This window comes from Cygnus atratus, chromosome 3 (assembly GCF_013377495.2).
Source record: "Cygnus atratus isolate AKBS03 ecotype Queensland, Australia chromosome 3, CAtr_DNAZoo_HiC_assembly, whole genome shotgun sequence".
Lineage (NCBI taxonomy): Eukaryota > Metazoa > Chordata > Aves > Anseriformes > Anatidae > Cygnus > Cygnus atratus.
Window position 1 is genome coordinate 31,515,762 of NC_066364.1, and position 15,392 is coordinate 31,531,153.

The following is a 15,392-nucleotide window of genomic DNA, read 5'->3' on the forward strand; positions in this document are numbered from 1 at the left end:
TTGCTGTTAGTTTTACGATCTTTCTGGTGCAGTACATCTTTGGATTCAGGCACTGCAGCAAGGCAGCTGTAGGATGCTAACCCATCTCTTGGCCTCATGCATCGGTACCAGGTATGCAGCCTCGTACCCAATACCGCGGCACTCTGTGTGTCTTTATTTATTTGAGGGAGATCTAAACAGGGTCTTCCATGTTAAGATACCAACCTAACTGCTAAATATTGTGATAAGCACTTTCTCAGTTCTTTCTGTTATAAGTCTTTCAAGTTTAGGGGATAATTAATTAACCATCAGAGTTGAGCAGAAGAAAGACAGAATGATTCAGGAGTTTAACCGCTGAGGGAGAAGAGACCTGAATTCCCATCTGCCTCACTGAAGTGTTTTATAGGCTATATATATAGGCTCTAGCTCTTTCCAGAAGAGTTGGATTAGGAAAAAAAAAAAAAAGGGAAAAAAAAAAAAAGCTTGGAAGAGGCTGACAAAAGGGCCGTTACTGAGGAACGGCCGGCACAGAGCTAGTCGAGGGGACGCGACACAAAATGGCGGCGGACAGGCAGCACCGCCACGCGGAACGGAGGGGCGGGAAGGGACGGAGCCTTCCTCCTCCTCCCCCCTCTGCTCTTCCTCCCCCTCCCCCTCCTCCTCGGCCGGTCCCCGTGCCCATCCCGCCCTTTCCACGGGGCGGGTCGCGAGGGACCCGAAACCCCACGGGGCAACCGCGGGGCGGCGGCAGGACCCGGCGGACTATTTGTTGTCTCGGCGTGGCGGAGGGGAGGCGGTACGGATCCCTCCGCCCGCCGCGAAGTAGCGCCGGTCGCGGAAGTCGGCGCTGGCGGCTGCCGGGGGCCGCGGCAGGGCAGCGGCGGCGCCTCCACCCCCGTCCCCCGGCCCGGCCCGGCTCCGCTGCCATGGCCACCCGCTCCTGCCGGGAGAAGGCGCAGAAGCAGAACGAGCAGCACCAGGCCATCCTGGCCAAGCTGCTGCGGGAGGAGGACAACAAGTACTGCGCGGACTGCGAGGCCAAGGGTACGGCGGAGGGGAGCGGGGGGCTGAGCCGGGCTGGACCGTGCCGAGCCGGGCTGAGCTGGGGCTGAACCGGGCCGGAGGGAGCCGCAACGGCCGTGCCGGCGGGGTGCCGGGAGCCAGCGCCGCCCCGCCCCGCTCCACGTCCGCAGGAGCGGCCCCGGCTCGGCTCGGCGCTGCCCGGCCCGGTCCGGCCCGGCTCGGCTCTGCTCGGCTCGGCTCAGACGTGTCGCGGCGGTGGGCGAGCTGCTGGGGCTGCGGCGCTGCCTCCCGTGGCGAGGGGTTTGCGGTGTGCCGTGTGTCGGTGCCGGCCGTGGGCTCGGGAGATGTCGCCTGGACTGGAGGGACCCCGTTAAGGTGACCCGAGCTAAGGGCGGCACGGTGAGGGCTCTGCTTCCCGGTGGTCGCAGCGTGCGATGGGCCCAGCGCTGCCCTGCCCGGTCCCGACCCGTCCTCGGAGCTCAGTGGGCTGCCCCGAGCTGCCCCAAGGCGCCCCGTGGCTGTGATTCCCCGCTCCCATCCCTGTGTGCTGCTTTTCCTGGCCGCGATCATCAACTGTGCAGTGTCTTGCATGATGCTGTGATTTAATACATCAGTCTTATGGAAATGCAGAAATACGATTTTATTTTCCGAGCTTACAAACCTAAGTAGCGTACAGTGTGGGTTACACCAAAGGTGTCAGGCCTTCGTTATTTTGCAAGTAACTCTTCTTACTCGTTTGCTAGCACAGCTATTCAGGCCCCCAGGCTTCTGGTTGCTGTGTGAAGACTCCTTGCAGACTGTGCTTTTCTGGAAAAATCGTATGTTTTGTGCATTACTGGCATTTGGGAATGTGATGCTGAGCGCTGCTCGGAGTTCCTTGCTGACTGAGCTCCACACGGGTGCTGCTCCGTAGCACAGGCCTCAGAGCTTGGCTGGTCAAGATCTGTGTCTTGAATTCTCCAGCTGAGTTTTGTTTTGTTCCCTCTTTCCAACCACCTGGTCAAAGTATTGTTCATAAATCTCTGTAGTCCTCCTTGCCCAGTATCTTCTGCCTCTTCAACTCAGCAATACTGATGCTTCCAGCCTCCTCGTTCTATTTGTGTTACGAGTATTTTTGTGCACTGTTCTTCGTTCTTTGATACTTCCATACCATACCTCTTGTCCGTCACAAGGCAAAGCTTGAACTGGCAGAAAGCTCTTACCTTCAGTATGTGTGTCTTCTGTCCAGGTTCTGGAGCACCTACCAGTCCCTTGACCAGATGTCTTCTGCCAGTACCTGTCACTTGTTTTCCATCTTTCTAGTAAGTTAGATAAGGTAGCCAGGTAAGATAAAATTTGACTGCAGTTCTGAAGTCTTCTGTTTTCTCTTTGGCCAAAACCTCTTCTTCCCACGCTGTCTTTCTGCATGCTAGAGGTGGAATGGTGAACTTAGCTGAGCCTCAGCTGTTCTAGGGGCTCCTGTCTGGGAGGTGGTTGTATGTGGAGATGCCATGTAGATTTCCTTTCCTAGGTTTAGGAAGTTTCCTTCTAGGCAGTAGAGTTGTGTGAGCAGTGTTGAGGTGCCTCCATTATACCCTGGAGTCTGGATTTTTGTATCTTTCCAGAAGACATGGTTCAGAAGAAAAAGCACGATTGGTTCTCCAGCTGAAAATCAAGCCTTCCCCTGCCGTCAAAACGTAACACCACTGTTGAACTCCTCCCTGATGTCATTCCCTTGTTGAAACTTGTTGAGGAAAAGAAGAAGAGTGGAGGCTGCTGCTTTCAGATACAGCCAGGTTTTTTTTTCTCCTGATGTTTCACGCTTGACCCATGGTTTTGATATGTGCTGGTGTCTGGCAAAGTTACGGTTTTATTAGTCATGGCGCACAGGGATGTCTGAGGCAGCAGTTTTTAAAATGGCTCTGCAAGGAAAGCAGGTCTGTGGGCTCTCCCCAGGCTCTGGCAGCGGCCTGCTCCGCTCGCATGGCTAGCAGCATCCCTTTCATCACCAAACACACTTGTAATTACAGGCTGGAGCTCCCCGCTGTCAGTTCCACTAGAGGAACTGACTTCTCTTAGTCCTGCCTTCTGGAAGCTGACTTGTGAAATTGTTCTCGACAAAATATTGAGGACTTCTCTGGTGCGAGCTCTAGTTGAGGGCTTTTGTTTCCTTTTGGTGGTGTTACTGATTCTTTTCTCATGGAGCTATTGTCCACTTCAGCTTCTGTTACTTTCCTCTTTTGTGCGAGCTTTGCTTCCTCGTCTGTCATCCTCCTTTCTGTTGGCTAGGATTCCCCGAGTTCAGTTTATTCATGCTTAAGTGAGTTACACTTACGTCTTGGTTCTTCCTCTGCCAATATTTTAAAACCTTTCCGTCTGGTATGGTCCTGCAGATGCCTAGCATCGGCCCAGATTCGGTGAGCTCTGAACTGAGGCGCAGTGGCTGTCATCACAGATTCCTTCCTCTCACCGGAGATGTTGCAGTCTTCCCTTGGACCTTAAGCCTCAGGTGTTCCGTTTACCCTGGGCTTCTGCTCAGATGGCTGCATCTAGGGGATGTTAAAACCTCGTATACCTTACCTGCACGTCTGTATTAACTGCTATTCTTTGAGGCCCTGGGAATTCTTCAGGAGCTAGATAGCCTCTGAAGTCTTGTTAGGGTCTACAGGATACTCACAAACTTAATGTGGTCCCACTTGCATTTTTATTGCACGTTTTTTTGACCACATCTACCATTAAGGCTTCTCTGCTGGCTTTTACATCTCGCATCAAAAAGGGGATCTCTGGAACTTACTGTTGTCCTGATCCACTCCTAAATCCCTGAGGTGGCTCCTTGCTCTGTGAGGACCTTCTGCATTGCTCACGAGGAAGTGTTGAGCATGCACCTTTCCTGTAAGAGGATCTTTTTTTTTTTTTTAAGACACACATGTCTTTCTCAAAATAATAATGCCATTATTATTAGTGATTGTGTATCACGAAGAAATCCGTCCATAGGTTTCTGGCCTACTTCTTAACGCGTGAGGTATGTGGATGAGTTAGACAGGGATTATACCTCCTTGCTGCTTTGTTCTGCAAATCCTTCAGAAGGTGGAGAATACAGCTGAGGATGCGTCTGCCAGAGTAGGCACGAAGCAATAACTAGGATTGCTGACGCTGGGTACAGTTTGCGGAAGCGTTTTTTATTCTGTATTTGCCTTTTAACTGTTGAAAGAGCTGCTAGGAACCTGCCACTGCTGACGCGTGTTGGGAACTACCTGCAGCAGGGCCGGGCTGCAGTCACTGTCACGCTCACAGCGGCGCAGGAAGGCTCGATGCCACCTTTGTGGGGGAGAAGCCTCAAAATCAAAGACTCTGGAGCTGTCTTTGCAGCCGCTGAGGTTTTTGGAAGAGTGAGGAGACCGGGCTGACTTCTGACAGCGCAGTTCTTGTCTGTGTGCTGACTGTTCTTGGTGTCCCTGTCTGAGCAGCTGTCCGCATATGGCAGTAGATGTCTTCCTGATGTTATACTACCTACTCCTAATATTTGGAGGAAATACTAAGGTGTGTAGAGAGTAACTTCAGTGAGCCTGAGTTTCTGAAAGAGACAAGCAACTGAAATTCCCTCTGGTGTATCATTGTATGGTGCAGCTCTTCATAGTCCTTTTCTGTGTGTAGGTAGGTAAAGCTGGCAGGAACTGGAAAGCTGTAGGAGAGAGAAATAGCTACAGATCTGTCAGGCAGACTGTGCTGAAAGCTACCTTGAAGCACTTGTTTTTTGTGTTGTTTTTTCCCACTGTATAGGGAGTCTAAATGGATTTTTGCTATTTGTGCTGATATTTGAGTCTCCTAAGCAATAACAGCTCTTACGGATCTCTCAAATGGAAGCACAGTCAGAAAACATCAACTTCAGTCCCCCTTTGACTGTCAGGGTTTGCTCTTTCTATCCATTTAGTACCTAGTTATAACGTGCTAGAAGTCTGCCAGGCTCGTGGTACTGCTTGGCAGCGGATATTACACGGGCACTGACATCAAGCAACAGTGAATCGAGTACTTGGGGTCTGAAGAGTGTGACAAAGCCCCCAAGGAGATGTGCTTTGTTAGAAAGGGTCAAGGTGTTCACTGCTATCGAAGGAACAGCCAGCTGAGCAAGAAGGCCTGCCAAGTAAGCTGGAGGCAGGAGACCTTGTGCTAGTAAGACTCTGCTGGCTGTTCCTAACAATGCTCAATGCGAGGCATGCGTTTGAAACCAGTGTGAACATACTCCAGCGTCTTGTCTGTTTGTCACGCCTTGCGTTTGGGTGTTGGCTTTAGCACAAAGGTGTCAACTTGTGAACTCTGCTGGTGCATTCCCGTGTCTGTCAAGAAGACAATTACCTTGACTTGTCAGCCCCATTAGAGTTTTTTTTTGAACTGGAGCAGTTACAGGAACGTAATTGGAAGCTTGCAGATCTTATATAGACAATTTTAGATATTTTGGACCATCAGAAGAGGTGAATAAATTTGTGTCAGGCGTTTTGTCATTTTTCTTCATGTTTACTCGCTTCTACTGCAGTGAGGTATGAAGTCTGGCTAAACGATCCCTTACCAGAGCTGTGGCATGAAAGGACACACTGACACTGCTTGTTAAACCGGGTACAATTCCAGTATTAAACAAATGTTTTTCAGTAAATTTTAGTTGTACTGTACAATTCGTGGCTATTTGTCTATGACTGACGACTTGATCTTTTCTGTCTGAAGAATAACAAGTATGGGCTTTTAGGGAATGTGGGGAGAGACTGAACAAGAAAAATCACAGTGCCAAAATTCGTGTAGTCAAAGCCAATTTCTACAAACTTGGCTTTAAGTAAACCTAACTTAAATTTGCCTAGTAACCTGCCTACCTCAAAAAAAAAAAAGTTTAAACTGAAATAGACAAACCAGCAGTCAAAACAAATTCCTGCTGTGCTTAGCTGTTCAGATTCCTTTTTTTTTTTTTTGTAGACAATTGATTCTTGTGTTTGATGTCTCCCATGTCTGGGAGACCAACTTAAACGCATCTAAGCCTCAATGTCTTTGAAGCTACTTCTGCTCTTAGCTTGTTTTGGTGACTAGGGGTCTCAGCATCTTAATCTTGCTTGTATACTTTCATAGAGTACTTCTCCTTAGGCATTACCCTAAAGCATATGGCAAACTCTTGTAGCCCACTGCAGCAGCGCTTGAGCTTTTGCCTCTGGCTGCCGGTGTCAGCATGCTTTTGGGTCGGCTCGTCAACACCGTTAGCTTGATCTAGCACAAGGTTCTGGCTGCTCTACCTCCTAGGGTCAAGGCTTTCTCCTGCCTCCAAGGGTGGAGAAACTGCTGAAGTAGGGCATGAGGGCAAATGGAGCAGAGTTAGCTGATATCAGAGGTGAAGTCCGCAACTGACAGCTCAGGTGTAGCTTTTAGCCCGATACGGAAGGTCAGCCACAGAGCAGAAACCAAGCAGCTCGTGATTGCACTGTGGTACCTTGTCCCAGCAAACATACCTGTATCCCACGTGAATTTAGGCTGCCTGGATCAAGAAGTTGCTGGTATTCTTTGGTTCTGTTGTAAGGTTGCTCATGCTGCTGTGAGACGAGGCTGATAATGAAAACACGAGCTTAACAGACCAGAACATGAATAGACAGATAACAACCGAAGGCTTCTATGGTCCCTGTCCTTCCACAAGGAATAATGAAGGCAAGCTTTGATTCAGGGTGGGTCTTGACCTCTAATAATAGGAAGGAGCCCTGTCACTAGAAATCCTAGGGTTCATCTGGTTACATTATTATTTTTTTCTCACCTGTTCGCAGAACATCACACCGTCGAAGACCTTAAGGGACCAGAAACTCCATGCTCTCTTGCCACTGTGTCTGCGGGTTTTTTTTCCTGATCCTCTACTGCTAAAAGCTGTGCCAGCCCTCGGTTGTTGTTCTGCGCCCTTTTACCTCTTGCTGGGACTGGTTGCATGAGGCTGAAACTTTAAGAGCGAGAGCTGGAAAGTTACTGCCTGGGGTGAGATAAGAGCTCTGGAGGAGACGCTTCTCTTTCCAGCTGGGAGAGCGCGGTGGCTTTGGTTCACAACCTGTAAGCAGGTGGAACGGGGCTGTGGGGTTGTTGTAGTGCTGGGTGACTCCAGTGGTGGTCTTTATACCCTATAGGGAGGGGTTTGTTTCTATCTCCTGACTCTCTCAGTACAGAAAAATACTCTGACACAAGCCGCAGGAAATCTGTTTAACTTGTAATAGAACAGGCTTGTTTGTAAATACATACTCCTGCTTTTGAAGTTCTGAAGTGCTGCCTGGAGGCATTTTACCCAAGCCCTTACTGTGGTGTTTGTGTGGATTCTCCATTCTTTGGCACTTAGCAGAGCTCGATAGGGCGAGACCCGAGGTGGCACGATGTAGCTTTGAAGTTGGCCTTGTTTTGACGGGAGACTGGGCGAGTTGACCTTTGGGGATCCCTCGCAACTTAAGTCTTTCTTTGACTTTTAAAAATACGTGCAGGACTTGCGTAGTTGATGTTCTTCTCAGACAGTTGCAGTAATCCTTACCGTGGTTTGCAGCCCCTATGTTCAGGAGTACAGGCCCCTGCGATCTGAGCTGTCGCCTTTGTGCGGACCATAAAGGCGGGGCAGTTCCCGGAGCAGCGATCGGTGGTGTTGGTGAGACCATCTTCTGGCCTTTTGGCGCGGGATGTCCTAGCGCTTTTGGCCAGGAGCTACTGGCGTCTCCCTCCTAACGATGCCTCACCTGTGGCTGTGTCACTCCTCAGCGGCATGAGAAAGGTGCCGCTGCAGGATGCTGTTGAGGCCAGATGTTAATCTTCGCTCTGTTCCTAGATCTCCTCTCAGTGGAGCTGAGGCTGTTCCTGTCCTGTGAAATCTTCCCTCCTTGGTCCGAATGGACAGCAAAGCAGCGTTGATGCAGCCCGAAGTAGTCCTTGTCAGCAATGCAGAGGAAGCAATTAGACACATGTATGTGATAAGTAGACTTTTAGGGAGGGACCTTTTCTGGAGGGGTGGCTCCCTCCTTAATCCAGATTTCCTAAGGGGATTTAATAGAGTCAATTAGCAGCTATTACTCAGGGGGTAGTCAGAGGTTAACTTAGCTCAGGTGTTGCATCTTCCCTCACTGGCTCACTCAGGTTCATTTGAGCGTGATTCAGCTCTGCACTACTGACTTAGGTGCTCAGTTTTGTTCTCTCTGGGGGCCTCAAGTAAATTCCCTAAGACTTAATGAGTTTGCCTTACAAGCAGGTAATGTGCAGTGAGATCTTATTCTCACAGTTGAGGTTCTTGGAGTATCCCTGTTGGGTCTGTAACTGCTGGAATCCAGCACAGGATTCAGGCACAAGTAGCCCTGGCCAGTAGTAGTCCTTTTCTGTCAGAGCACGGGCCTGCGTGCGGCTTTGCCTAGAGGTGGGTGACGAGCTTAAGAGCTCACGGGTCAGGGCTAGAGGGCAGACCAGCAGGGGTGCTGGCGTGGGTGTCTGCTCCTGGCCACCTGGTCAGGCAAAAGCAGGAATGAGGCCTTTCTCAGACAGCTTGAGGGCTAACATTCACGGGCTGTGGTGCTTGTGGAGGACTCGAACCGCGATGATACTTTCTAGAGAGGAAAGAGGTCCAGGAGAGCTGGTTACCTCCCCTCAAGGGTCACATCTTTATGCTATAGGGGGGCACATCCCAGTGAGCAGGAAATCAAGCAAAAGCAGCAGGGAGCCTGCCAGGAGCAGCTTGCTCATTTTTGCAAAGCTCAGACATAAAAAGGAAGCATGTAAGAGGTGGAAGCAGGGACAGGTGATGCACAGTAAAAATAGAGGCACTGCCTAAGCATGCAGGGATGGGGTTAGGTGGGAAAGCAAAAGCCCACTTGGAGTTGAATCCGGCAAGGACAGCAAGAAGGGATTTTACAGGTACATCAGCAGCAAAGAGAGGGCTGGAGAAAATGTGGACCTGCTGCTGAATGGGGCAGGGGACCTGGTGATGAGGGACGAGGAAAAGGCTGAGGCATCCATTGCCTTCTTCACCTTGGTCTTTACTTGTTTCAGAAATCTCCCTGGATCTTAAAACTCTTGGTTGGTTCTCTGGATTGTGACTAAAAATGATATCCTCTGGCAGACCAGGGGCAAGAGAGAAACTATTACAGCATTCCTGTTCTCCCCATGTGGCCTCCTACCTGATTAGTGTCTGCTGGGAGCTTGAGCAGTGCTGCTCTTCCCGAACGACTTCACGCGACTTAAAGCTGCTTCATCTTTGTGAAAACTTACCCGTTCAAATCGAAGCTTGCTATCTGTTTCATGTTTATCTTTCTTTACAGTAGTTGACTGTAGGATATGGAGCAAACCCTTGCTTACCCTCCACTCCTGCATCGATCCCTCATTGCTTTCCAGTAGGCAATAAACATACATGCGGATGTCAAGGAGTTTCTGCCTGGTGTTAGCGGTGTTTGCGAGAGGTGCTGAGTTCCTGCTCTGTTCCCACCTTACCCCAAACGCCCTAGAGTTGATCTTCCTCCCTCTCACCGGAGGAACCGGGTGCTGCTGTGTTGTGGGGCCACCGTCTGAGGCGGAGGAAGAGCTTGGCAGCACGGAGAGCATCCCAGCGCTCCGGTCCTGTACCGGGCGTGGAGAGCACTCGTCCTGGAGCTGACAGATGCGGCGATGACTTCTATGAGAGATGTGAAAAACTGCCCAGGTCAGCTCGCCGACCATCTCCGTTAACCTAGACCTTCAGCTGCTCTGCCTGTCCTGAGGGAAGGCGCTGACATCCTGCGGGCTGCTCTGGCACGTGGCGGGGGGAGCGGGAGCAGCAGCAGCACAGCTCGGTGCTTGTCAGAGCAGGGCTGCCTGCTGCTCAGGGCGGGGTTGCCAAGCAACTAACTTTGCAGCTGTGATTTGGGGAGAAAGTGGCTCTGTTCCTTGAAGCTGCGCCTGGCTCTTGTTTCTGTGGCAGAAAATGGATACGTTGATTAGGAGCTGTGCTCCTGGCATGGGAGGGGAAGGGAATTTGGTATCCGTGTTTGGCTGCTGGTTGCCGTGCTCTTCTTGTATGCTAGCTCTTTGGTAAGCAGCAGGGAACAGAAATCTCTTAGGTGATTTTGGTCAAGTACTTAAGTGAAAATGGATAAAGCTTCATAGAATCACAGAACGGTTTGGGTTGGAGGGGACCATAAAACCATCAAATTCCACCCCCCCGCCATGGGCAGGGACCCCTCCCACCAGACCAGGCTGCCCAAAGCCCCATCCAGCCTGGCCTTGAACACCTCCAGGGATGGGGCATCCACAGCTTCTCTGGGCAACCTGTGCCAGGGCCTCACCGCCCTCATAGAAAAGAATTTATTCCAAATATCTAAACTAAAGGAGGGTAGATTTAAAGGAGGCATAGGCCTTCCTGCGCTTTCTTATGCTTTCACTGGCTTTCATGGCATAGCGCTTCCTTAGTAGGATTACAGGCCGTAGTACTGTAGGAATTTCTGCAAAAGGAGGTGGAAGTGATTTATTGCGTGTAACCTGCTATTCCTGAACGCAGCAGAGCTCGCAGGTGGAGTCAAGGTGTGTTAGTGAGTAGCAGCTGGGTTTGAGTAATAGATCTCAAATAAGCTCTTTGTACTCTGTGTTCAAGTCATTTGGGTTTGTTTGTCATCCATGACAATTTCTAGAAACAACCAGTATGTGAATAAAACCCAGTGCTTTTCTGTATAACGTTTGACTTCTCTAATAGGGTATATACCTATGGGGTATTTGTTCTGTTGCCTATTACCTGTAGATAAAGGCAAAACCGTCTGTTTCTTCAAACATAGCAAGTGCCATACTTAACATTGACCCTTTAGATCTTTAGCAGAAATGCGCGTGGGCATGTGAGCTCCCTTCCTAGGGACTGGTTAAACTGGAGACACCACCAACACCCGGACTTTGGTCCTATTACCAAGTGATACCTGCGTGGCGATTTCCAGTTCTCGGTGCACTGAACTGCTGAGGGCTGCTTTGGTGTTTCAGGAAATCACGGTCCTTTACTAAGCTTCAGGCTTCACAATCCTTTATTAAGCAATCTTCCTGGGTGTTCTGCACTCATAGCAAAGGGTCTCAGAGTGATGCTGAACGCCCCTTGTTTGGCTCGCTGTAATTTCCATGAAGTTGCTGTTCTTAAAGAAAAGTTACTCCAAAAAATGTGCTTTATTAGCAAAAAGATTGTCACCCGTTTGGTTTTAAGTAAGACTTAAGAATACAACAGAAGAAATCCAGGCTCAAGATTGCATGCTGGAGGATTCTTTTAAGTTTTGGGAATACATTTTGAGAGCTGATACTTCTCGAGCAGCCTTGATTCCGCTCTAAACGCTTTTTAAATTGTGTATGTGAAAATAAATGCAGCTGATTTCTTTGGTGGATTATTCAGTTTTTCTTCCTGGCTTCTGAAGAAACGGATATTTTGCAACAAGTATTTTCCAGCCGCAATTACTCGTCTTACTACTCTAGGAAGTAGTAACCATGTTTGGGGGGGGAAAAAGCTTTAGAAAAAATTGAGCAGTTTTTTTTTTTTTCTTGTGAAACACAAATCTAGTTAGAGCACGTGTGAGGAACTCTACTTAGAAAGAAATTGCTCTTCCTTCCAGTCGCGTGTGGCTGATCTCGTGGTGCATGATACCTGTGTGTTGACAACTGTCTGTCATGCAGGAACATTTAACTATATTCAAATAAATTATAATTAATCTAGTGTCATCTCAGATGTGCCATAGTTTTAGGAAGCAAAAAACTTTTAGAGAAAATGTGAAGCTCATTTCAGCCTTGTGTGGTGCGATACCTTCTGATTCTGTCTGCCCTCTTTGACCTCTTCTTTCCCATGATCTTTCACTGAAGTTCATACCCTGAAGTCCACAGCAAGTGCTGCTGTGAAAGTTAGTAACGTTACAGAATCACAGAATTGTAGGGGTTGGCAGGGACCTCAAGAGATCATCGGGTCCAACCCCCCTGCCAAAGCAGATTCCCTAGAGCAGGCTGCCCAGGTAGGCGTCCAGACAGGCCTTGAATATCTCCAGGGAAGGAGACTCCACAGCCTCCCTGGGCAGCCTGTTCCAGTGCTCCGTCACCCTCACCGTGAAGAAATTCTTTCGCATGTTGGTGCGGAACTTCCTGTGCTTCATTTTTTGGCCATTGCCCCTTGTCCTGTCCCCACAAACCACTGAGAAGAGGTTGGTCAAATCCCTCTGTCTCCCACACTTAAGGTATTTGTAAACATTGGTAAGATCCTATTAATAAGATCCCCCCAACATTGCTACGGTCAAACTTGGGCATCATCCAAGAATGGGGTTGCATTTATGCTCGTAGTAGGCTGTTCCTGTGCCCGATCTGACACACGTCAGTGTTGCGGGGTGGCCAGCTATGCTCTCAGTAGGTAAGAAGAGTAACTGGTGCAGCATCGCCACCTGCGTGGTGTGGCCTGTTTCCCCTGCAGAGGAAGCGAGGGGAGGCGGTAGGTGTGGGAGGAAGGGCGGTGAGTAAACCCCTGGCGTGGGCACGGATGGTGTGGGTTAGTCCCGGAGGCAGCTGAGCACCGCACAGCCCCTTGCTCGCTGCCCCTCAGGGGGATGGGGGAGAGAACCAGAAGGTTTTAACGGGAGAAAACTTGTGGGTTGAGGTAGGTAATGGGTGAAGGGAAAGTTGTGCGTGCAGTTAGAGCAAAATAAGGAATTCATTTACTGCTTCCCCAGGCAGGCAGGTGTTCAGCTATTTCTAGGAAAGCAGGGCTCATCGTGTACGATGGTTACTTGGGAAGGCAAACGCCATAACCACCAGCAGCCTCAACCTTTTTATTTCTTCCCCGAGCTGAGCACAATGTTGTATGATGTGGGCCGTGCCTTTGGCCAGCCTGGGCCCCCTGCCCTGGCTGTGTCCCCTCCCAGCTCCTGGGGCACCCCTAGTGTCCTTGTGGCCAGGGCAGCACCAGGAGCAGGAGAGTCCTTGGCTGTGTGCAAGCACTGCCCTGCAGCAGCTAAAATAGCGATGTGTTATCAGCACTGTTTTGGTCACAAACCCAAAACACAGCAGCACAGGCTCTGCTATGAAGACAACGCCATCCCAGCCAAGACCGTTGCAAGAGACTGGGCAGTCTTCACAGATGCTTTCAGTCTGTTTCTGCAGTCCAGAGACTCGGATTTGGTGCTCTGCTTCTTGTCTGCGGACCTGGGTCTCTTGTTTTCTCTCTGCATCTTTTTCAAACGTGGGCTCACGTGGGAGAGGTGACGGCGGTGTGTTTGCCTGCTTCGTGATGCAGGGTGTACGAGGGAGAGCAGCTCCTGGTAGTGAGGGCTGCGCAGAGCCTGTGGAGTTTGGGGGGTGTCTACTTGAGCTGTCTCTTCTTCAGCTGCGTTTGAGTAAAAATGGTAGAGGGAGTTAATGTGATTACTAGATTGATAGTCTTCATTTCATAGCCTTCATAGGTAAGGGTAATTTTTCTTTCTTGTTTTATGGCAAATAGGCCGTATCATAAATTTGTCCTGTAAGCAAATCTCATTTCTGTGTTTTTGTCATGGTTTAAAGAACTTAACTGCTGGCCAAAGGCTTTGCAGCAGATGCTTCTACAACCTTGGTCTTGTGTCTCGCTACACAGTGGCACCGCTGTATCCCACCAGAGTAGCACAGATTTACATACATGTATGTTTCCTCTTATCAGTGATACTCCGAATGCTTAGCTATCAACTTATAAAAACATATTTGTAAGACCTTACTGTTCCCTAAATTTTCTTTTATTTCTGCATGTAAAAGGAATATAAATTGTTCACTTTAAAAACAATAAGCCTTTCAGCAGTTCCTTGCTGACGAGGGAAAAACTGCAGTCAAGACCACCTCCAGAAGCCTCTTACCAGTATGTAATATGCTCCATGACCGTGTCGTCTTAGAAAATACCAGATGCTGTTCAGAGGAAATGACTGCTTGCACGCTTCTTTCTTGCAGCTTGAACTCTGACATGAACAGTGCTTTTTTTCTTTACAAGCAAACAGGCAGAGTAAAATCAGAGCACTACTCCTTAACCGAATTGAAATTTGATTTCTGAAATTGCCGGCTTACTGAATGTGGCCAGGTTGGCACCGCTGACACTTGCCATACCGAAGGGTTTGCTTTTTGCCTTTCCAAAGGGGATGCTGCAGTGTGCTCCTGTTCTGTGAGGCTGAGAGGAATACTGGGACAGTGTCCCGTGCACTCTGCACACGCTGTGCATGTGTGCGCTCAGTAACCAAGTATTTCAATGAGGAATGTGTTTTATTTAAACATCGTCATCTTATTTCTAAGATGAATAGGAAATCTTGGTGATATTTTGGGAACAAACCTCCCAAAAGCCGTTCTTGATCTCTCTTTTCTCTTACTATTTCATGAAAACTGGCCAACTATGTATGGGATGTATGTATGTGTATAACTTCACGATGAACTTGGAAATACTGTGTTTTTATTTGTTAAACAACTTAGCATTTGCATCGTATCAGTCCCTAATGTTTGGTGACATTATTATTATTATTTATTTTGGAAAAGCAAACTTCTCAGAGTCTCATTCAGTCAAATTCAAACTTTTAGTAGCTGGCTGTTAGTAAGGCCAAAATACTTTGATTCCATCTCGTCACCTTACAAAATTTCTTACCTAGTAGCAATTTGGCGTGAGTAAAATGCTGTTTGTGAAAGAATAAACTGACTTTTGTGTATCCTTAACAGCTGTAAGTAGCCAGTCCTGATTTGCATACTGCACGTTGCTCATATTCCTAAGAAGTTTCCGAAATAAGTGGTTTGATGTTTGAAATGTTGTATGACTTGAGTGTACTCCAGAGTTAAAGTAGTCAGAGCTTTGATTTTTTTTTTCTATTGAAGCTGTATGTGGTTATCAGGTAAATCAGGTGAATTAGGTATACTTTATTTTGTGCCTTAAACAGAAGTGGAAGAATTTTCGTGTCACTGTGGTACCGTTCTAGTTAAGGCTTTATACACTTGTTGGAATAGGGTTGCTGTCTTTTAAAACACTTAACACTTACTGCTGCTGTGGAAGCAAGCATTAGCGAGCTGAAGGACTAATTAAAACTGGCTGATAAGGATTTCCCTCTGAGTTGCAGAGGTGGGGCACAGGGGGAGAGTCTTGTTCAGATAGCCAATGCGTGGCTTCTACTGTTAGGAATAAGACTGAGCTTAGGGGCGTTGTTGTTGATGACTTTGGTGAAAAATGGTTGTCCAGATGGAAGAGACAAACTTGGGGGCATCCTGTCCTTGAAATTCTACTCCGCTTACCAGATTTTGGCTAACAATAGCCAAGCAATGCATCCAAGTCTTGTCTCTGCACCGTTCTTGCAAGAAGTCTTGAACTGCCCGATTCTCAGCGGTTATTGAGCTGGGCTCTGGAGCAGCGTAATTGCTTGAATTGCTTGCCTTCAGCATAACTTCATGCCGTTGAGTTTAATTGT

General features: G+C 48.6%; 1 protein-coding gene across 2 annotated transcripts in view; it reads left to right on the top strand.

Moving 5' to 3' along the window:
- The first annotated feature begins 522 nt into the window (after nucleotides 1-522).
- The window catches only part of SMAP1 (small ArfGAP 1), a 92,656-nt gene continuing 77,786 nt past the window's right edge, over nucleotides 523-15,392 (top strand). The window contains exon 1 of one of the 2 annotated variants that reach the window (XM_035542989.1): nucleotides 523-1,023. In XM_035542989.1, coding sequence (XP_035398882.1) covers nucleotides 537-1,023 — 487 coding nt within the window. In that variant the 5' untranslated portion in view covers nucleotides 523-536. The remainder of the gene's footprint in view (nucleotides 1,024-15,392) is intronic. The other variant, XM_035542990.2, reaches the window with a different exon arrangement.